We start from the raw sequence: 7500 nt of genomic DNA, 5'->3' as shown, positions 1-7500 counted from the left end.
GCAAATGCACCCACTTGGGCACATGAGGATGCTATGAGAAAAACAGACTTTTACAAGTAAATTAGCAGCGTTTTAATGGTCAAGCGAATACTCCAGCTCTTAGCTTCTTCAGCTGAATGATAACAGTTTATCAAAGTATTCAAAGCCTTCAATTTTATTGACTTTTGCCTTCGTCAGTCACACACCAGTGTAGCACAGCTTCGACATCTTGACCGCCTTATTGGATCAGGAACAGTGCCGCTCAAAAGTTACCCCCCTCTAGATCTCGCGAGACGAGATTCCCCATGCTTGAAACATATGTAGCTTTCGTTTACAATTCCTGGTCAAATTACAATAATATCACAACTCTGGTCAAAACAAAACAGCGTGCACCTACAATGTAGCTCTGCCTTTCCACCACAAGTTCACGCGAGTATTGTGTAACGCAAGTTACATGTAATCTGATTGGATAATGAAGGAGATGTGAATCAATCAAAAAAAGTGGACGGAAGGAATTTCTAAGAGGAATTTGGTCAGGCACTATTTTTGTTTTGCCAACTCCACAGAACGTACTGTGCGAAAATATAACAGCCTGATTGCAGGATACAATGTATGTGTACATGACTGGATATACAGTGACCATTGGCCAGTCTAACAAAACACATTAAAGGCATTAAGGTAAAAGAACATTAAATTTTTGTTGTTGTGATCGCTCTACACTTACATCCCTATCAAGTTTCTTCTTCCTGGAACCAGCATACACTTGTTCAATCTCGGACTCAATCTGGTCCACCTAGAATACAGAAACAAATTTTAGTGACATCACATGTACTTTCCCAATAAACTTTAACCCATTGACCCCTGGGAGTGAGACTTCATAAATTTTACCCTGGCTAATGGCAGACAATTTTACTCATTAATGGACGGCGGTTCAGGATTCAATGGGTTAACTTAGAACTACTTAAAGTCTTACGTAGAGAAAGTGAAACACATCCAACTCAGGCTAGTTAAGGCATGGCTGAGCCACCATAAAGGACCCCCTGAAGAGAATTTAGAAACACCTATTCTTAATGAGTTAAACAAATTTTATTGTTCATTAGATTGATCAAGTTCTTTTCATATGACTGCGCTTGTCAATGATAATGCTTGTCAGTACCATGTGATATCACTTCCAGTTCCAGTTCCGCCTCAATTTTTGAAAACCTTTGGCAACAAATTAATGTGCACATGTTCTGCTTTGTCTGGCAACATTTGTAATTTAAATGAGGAGAAATACGCTTTTTCTGAAGTCATCTGACCTATTTCCCTTAGTTACATGCTTGCACCGTCGGCCAATTCATAAAATAGTATCCAAATAGTAAGAGACTGATACCAAAACAAAGTAGCTGAAATTTCATTTAGTACTCCCCTTTTTCAAGGGAACATTTTATTCCTTGGCATCCAATTACAGGTCACATGACCTGAATTTGAATGTTGTGAACATTCTATGCAATTAAGGATGCTTAAGATAGGATACATACCAAGTTTTAATAACATTGAACTACAGCTTCCTTTTTTAATTTTACTTTGTAATAAAACCAAGTGAACCATGCCTTAACATGCCAGAGAAAGATAGATTGTTATTCACTTTGTCTTTCCCTTACTGGAACCTCACCATACTTTTCAAGCTGAGTCCATGTGACAAACATTTAGGAAAAAACATACCTCTATTTGCAATCTGTCAAGAACGTCCTGTAATAAAGAAAAGTCACGCAGACATTTAGGAATGACGGGAAGGCAATAAGGAAGACATGGAACAGGATGGAGAAACTTGCAGATGGAATACAGGGACTCTAACAACAATAGCCTTCTGGGACACATACATGTAGGCACAAGAGGGATTGTCACAATTCTATACTGAACTGGATTTACTTCTATACTGAACTGTAAAGTACCTACTGTATGAAGTAAGAAATGCCTGGTGTTTATGTAAAAGATCCTTCAAAAGAAAGATGAATGATGTGATGTTTCCCTCCTTGAAATTTCAACTTTTTGTCTCAATACTGATATCATCATAATCATAACCATCATCATCAGTGGTTCCAAAGGATCAAATCAAATCATAAAAGCTTGTTTTGAAATAGTGAAGCGGTGTTCTTCAGACTTGGTACCAGTAAAGTACATCATGCAAAACAAAATTATATCCAATGTGTGATTGCCATGGCAACATATTGGCTTGTGGATCTTGCTTCTCTTTTCTTATCTTAGCCAAAACTCAATAATCCCCCACAGAGTTGATGAGAAGACCAAATTCAACATGGGTCACATGTGAATCTCAAGCAGAAGTGGGTGTCTCATCTTATCTGAATGCAAATGGGGATATTCACCCTTGCACAGAAAGTTACTAGAACGGAGTGTTGCCATGGTTACAAATAAAATTGCTCTTGCTAGATCCAAGTTTGAAAGAGCAGTTCTCATTTATTTTCAGAGATATTCTTGATTTTGTGATTTAAATTCAAATAGAATTACTAATTAAAATGACATGAAAATGCTAAAATCTCTGAAACCAAATAAGATATTTCAACAGTGCCGACACCATTTCTACCTCATTCAAAAGAGCTTTAAAATAAGCATCAACGTTTTTACTTCATAGCCATGTTAATAGCACCCTTCCCCATTGATGTTGACTCTCACACTATGGAATTAACAATGAATAAGACTTACAGTTATCCAGATCCTGGCCTCCTCTCTCTCCTTGGTGACAGGGTCTATCTTTGCAGCCAGTCCAAGACCTTCAGTGCATGAAAAGAAAACTATTATTTTCAGCAATGGTTTATGTAAGGGAGAGCTTAATTTGCCTTCCAGAGAGAAGACATGCCTCAAATCTAGACAAAAATTCATGTGATATGCAATTCACCACTACACAGGGCTTGAAATTGCGAACAATACAGTTGCATTTGCGACTAAATTTTTACCTTTTGCGACTAAAATATCTGGAGAAGTCACAAATTTCAGAAAATTTTTCACCATCGCTCTTTCACAATGAAAGGGTTAGCAGTTATGAAATTTAATCGTTAGGTTTCTCGCCCTACAATTGTAGCGCAATTTAGTGGGTATTTACATGAGACCCGGACAAACTCAGACCGGTGTGAACTTGTACCGGTACCGTATGAAATTTTCGCAGGCATTTAAATGAAACCACGACAAAATGACATGTTTTGTCTAATAAATATATGACTGACCCAAAAGCATACAGTCTTGCGATTTCTGGACCCAGTCTGAGATTTGTTGTCATTTACATGAGCATGGTACAAACTCAGACCGGAACAAGAATTTATCGTCTCAGTCTAGAAACCGAGATGAAGTCAGACCAGTCTGCATTCATTCTCAGGCCGGTCTCATACAAGTATAAACAAATTAAATGAAATGTGTGGAGGCCGATACGAACTCGTTCCGGTCTGAGTTCGTCCCAGACTCGTGTAAATACCCCCTTAGTTGTGATGTTAGCTACGTGCACAATGACATTCTCTCAACTCGCCATTTACAGCAGTTTCTTTATATGCAAGTATTGTGGGTTCATAATTTGTTAATTGTTAAACCTCTGGCAACACAATACAGCGCAACAACTTTGCAACAAAATTTTCATAGCTTGTTGCAAAATTAAACAGAGTTAACTGAATAGAGTGTAATGTGAAGTGCTAGATTTCAGTTATGAAAAAATTGCCTGACTAAAACTACTGATGTTGTAGATAGCATCTTAGGGTTGTCAATAGTAGCCGGCTACATGCGATGATCTTTGTCTACTTTATAGTTTCATCCGCTACTTAGCTACACTAATCTATTCTTTGTGACAAGTTAACACATTGAATCCTAGGAGTCAGACTTAATAGATTTTACTCTGTCTGACACCAGATGATTTTACTCATCAATGAGGGGCATTTCAAAAGTTGATGGGTTAAAACTCTGGCCATATCCTGACCACTGGCTACATGCAATTCAAATGTTACCATCAAGTTCAGAAGTGAATAAAATTGCTGCAACGTGAGGAAAACAACAGTTAAAATTATTACACCACATCAAACAGTGATAAACTGTTCACAATTTTTGTGTAACAATTTAGGTCAAAACTAGTTCTCCCAAAACTCAAATTTTTGACAAAGGCAAAAACAGATAGCATTCTCTAACTTAATAAAGCATTCTCTAACTTAATAAATTATTACATGTAAACAAACTTCACCTTCTTTAGAGTAGGCCTTTGTCTTAGTCTCTCTCTCCACAACTTTGAATCTCTCCATTTGCTAGAAGAGGCAAATTTGAGACTTTGTGACAGCAATCTAAATTAGCTTCACCTTAACACCCATCATAAATTATGCTACACAAAGTTAATTCATACTGATATAAAAGCGTCTTTGCATTCGCTATTTTTAACCACAGCGAGTCAATGAATCCTCGTTAACGCCATTTTGGAATAATTCAAACCTATCACAAAATCATACCGTCTCGATGAGTTTTCTGTTGTCTTGTAGAATTCGTTTGTCCTTGATGTCGTTCGAGGCCATCCATGTTTTAATCTGGTCCCGTAACCGCTGCAAGGGACGTAAAAACAGTTTGAAATTACAAACTGGCGGCAAACTGAAAGTGGCATTACAGACGTGATATGGGTTCAAATGCATGCATAATATAACGTAAGTTAGAACAAAGTTTAATAAGACAAGGTTTATACAAACCTGAAGTTTCTTGATTTCCTTCTTAAGATCTGCTTCGTATTTCTCTTTTTGGTTTGCGTTTGTAGCATTATGAACCTGGAAGAATGCGTAAAACATTTAGAATCGTCCAAACTGTGAGTTCAACGTGCTGAGAACAGCATCCCAATCAAACCTCATTTGACATGCAACCTAGCCAGATACCTTCTGCCAGATATCTTCGAACGTCTCTACCCCTTCTGTCACCTTCTTTAGACAACGGTCAATTTCCCCTGGAAAAATACACATACGTAATGAAAAGGAAGTTCGCCAAAACTTCGCTAGTCAAAAAATAGCACATATAAACGCCAATGCATTTCGCCTACCTTGAAGCTTTCGTTTATCCGCCATTACCTCGCTGCGTCTCTTTTTAGAAGCATAATTTCGTAGCTAAAAGAACTACTAGGTCACTCACTGCTAAAATTCCGCAATAATGGAAAAGATAAAAGGGGAATTAATTCAAATACAGTAAGGAAGATCTTTGAAAATGATGCTTTTCACCTCGCCATAAAAACTACTATGGGATGACCAGGGGAAACGCGCATGACCGTAGGATCCAGTTGACATGCGTGGACCAGTGTTTTTCTGAAGTTCGAATATTGGAAATTTGTTGTGAAAATGTTGCGGCATCTTCAAGCCAAAGACCATCACAAAAACGTTTATGCGTTCTGCTCATGTTCATTAATGAAAACTTGGGTGATTCGGTTTAGAGAGAAAAAGGATTTTAGTGCTAGTTGTTTCGACAATGACAACTTTAGTTCCCAGGCTTTACTTTTTTTTAATTCACTCGGTTATGAAACTGATCAGTTCCAAGCACTTCAGCATCTTTCTCATAGTGTTGGGCATATGTACCGATTTTAAAAGGGTACGTAAACCTTAAGTTAATGTGGTGTTTATCTTCATTCACTAGAGTCAAGAGAATGTGAGGTATATTCTCATATTCTCTCGTTAGACTAAGCACCGGAATACCCCTTCCACGGTTTTGATAATTCCAACACTAAAAATAAATAAAAATACCAGTGTATTTCATTACGTCGAAGATGGTAAAAGCTACTGCACTTAGTCAGTGCAACAAGACATTTCTGAGAACTGCAATTTTTTGCCATTGCAAATAGAATTTACAGCCATCATTTATTTTAGTGCATTATTTCAACCTTGAGAGTGCCTTCAGAGACCACTGATTTTAATGAACGAATGTTTCATGAATGCTGTATCCTTACCGGAGTGTGACCGCGCACCGGTGGCTCAGTTGGTTGAGCACCGGGCTGCTGTGCGGGAGGTCGTGAGTTCGACTCCGGCCGAATCAACAATCAGGATCTTAAAATAACTGAGGAGAAAGTTCATCTGCAAATGGTAGATGTTCAAGTTTTCTCGGATAAGGCCCCTAGGCCCCGTCTTACAAATATCTTTCATGTTCAGAAATTCCCTGCGGGACGTTAAGGAACCCACACACTATTCGAGAAGAGTATGGAATGAATTGAAGTTTCCGCGGTATTGCAGCTGTCCTTTGTGAGTATAGTGGGTGGGTATATAGCAGGTTCACACCAGCTGAATAGCTGCCAGTCCTTCAACCTGCTCGAACAAATAAATAACAAAGAAACAAACAAACAAACAAACAGACTTCAGTTAAATACTGCTTGTTAAGGATTCTAGCTTATTGATTATCGATTCAGTTATTATTAACTGTAAGATCGCATGCTTTCAATTTCGATAGTAGTGGTTGCAGCGTTTGTTTGCCCCGGCCTCTGTTATCTTTAACTGGAGATTTTAGCGTTCCCACGCGCATATAAGAGCCGGTTTAAAATAGGACTTTCTAATCCCTCTTCCGGCCCCTAATTTTTCTTTAATCCCGCTATCCCGTCTGCCCCGGACATCTTATCCCGATCCCGCTTCTAAGTGCGCATATTATTGTCTTTATTTTTGGACCAGACGCGATTTTCATGAGGTAATGTATAGTAGCCTTTGTATTTACAATCCAGAGAACAGCGTCTGACGCTGGTTTTAGGCTGGCAAATTTATCCACTTTTGAGTTAGATCTTTTGCATCAGAAAACAGCACGTAAATCTCAGCGAAGAACCTTCGCTGCAAAAATGTCTCAACTGAAAGGGAAGCAGTGTCCGTCTACCTAAAGATTGCTAAAATGAGGGGCGTAATGGGAAACATCTGTATTTTAAAATATTCAACATTAATTTTGTATTCACTGCCATCCTTTCATAAGCTAAGATATTCCAATCATGATGTACTGAAGTGAATAAATCCTATGTTAGACCCTCATATAAAGCCATGTTTTGTGCACCTTTTGTTATTAGTCAACTTTGATCAGTTTGTTTCATCACTCTGTTTTCTTTTTTGGTTTAATTTCTAAGGCTTTGGTGCAAGCTGGACCGACATGTAAGTAGTTCCCTTTATCTTGTTTAGTTAAGTTTATTTCTATCGAGAAGGTGCACAAGACAACTTTTTGTACCATGTTCATCTTTTTTTTTTTGTTGTTATGTAAAGTATATTGCGTCTTTTAATTGAGGTGAACGCCAATCGTTTTTCTGTGAGAGTACGAAATCCTTTAGTGTAAAGCCATACCGTCTTGTGATTTTCAGATTAATAATTAATGATTTATTCGACAAGTTTTTTTCTTCTTGCGCCGAAGTGAGTGAGCCTCAAGCAAACGAACGAGGCAGCTCTCTAATCGGGGGAAGAACACATTTTTCTTCGAAACGAATGGAATTTGTGGTCGCGGCAAGATCAGAGGGGCAAGGAATTGTGAATATGCGCGAATGGAGGAATTAAGATGCGGTGTCCGATC

The 7500-nt window shown here is 38.3% G+C and overlaps 1 protein-coding gene across 1 annotated transcript in view; it reads right to left on the bottom strand.

The window, feature by feature from the left end:
• The window catches only part of LOC138059168 (CCR4-NOT transcription complex subunit 3-like), a 29811-nt gene extending 24590 nt beyond the window's left edge, over positions 1-5221 (bottom strand). The window contains exons 1-8 of the mRNA XM_068904702.1: positions 5027-5221; positions 4866-4933; positions 4686-4760; positions 4455-4544; positions 4196-4256; positions 2683-2750; positions 1684-1710; positions 704-772 (exon numbers count right to left, since the gene is read on the bottom strand). Of these exons, the coding sequence (XP_068760803.1) occupies positions 704-772; positions 1684-1710; positions 2683-2750; positions 4196-4256; positions 4455-4544; positions 4686-4760; positions 4866-4933; positions 5027-5051 (483 nt within the window). The 5' untranslated portion in view covers positions 5052-5221. The remainder of the gene's footprint in view (positions 1-703; positions 773-1683; positions 1711-2682; positions 2751-4195; positions 4257-4454; positions 4545-4685; positions 4761-4865; positions 4934-5026) is intronic.
• Between the last annotated feature and the right edge of the window lie 2279 nt (positions 5222-7500).

Source organism: Montipora capricornis, chromosome 8, assembly GCF_036669925.1.
Source record: "Montipora capricornis isolate CH-2021 chromosome 8, ASM3666992v2, whole genome shotgun sequence".
In the NCBI taxonomy this organism is placed as follows: domain Eukaryota; kingdom Metazoa; phylum Cnidaria; class Anthozoa; order Scleractinia; family Acroporidae; genus Montipora; species Montipora capricornis.
Note: the sequence above shows the minus strand (reverse complement) of the source record. Positions and strands in the feature narration are given on the sequence as shown.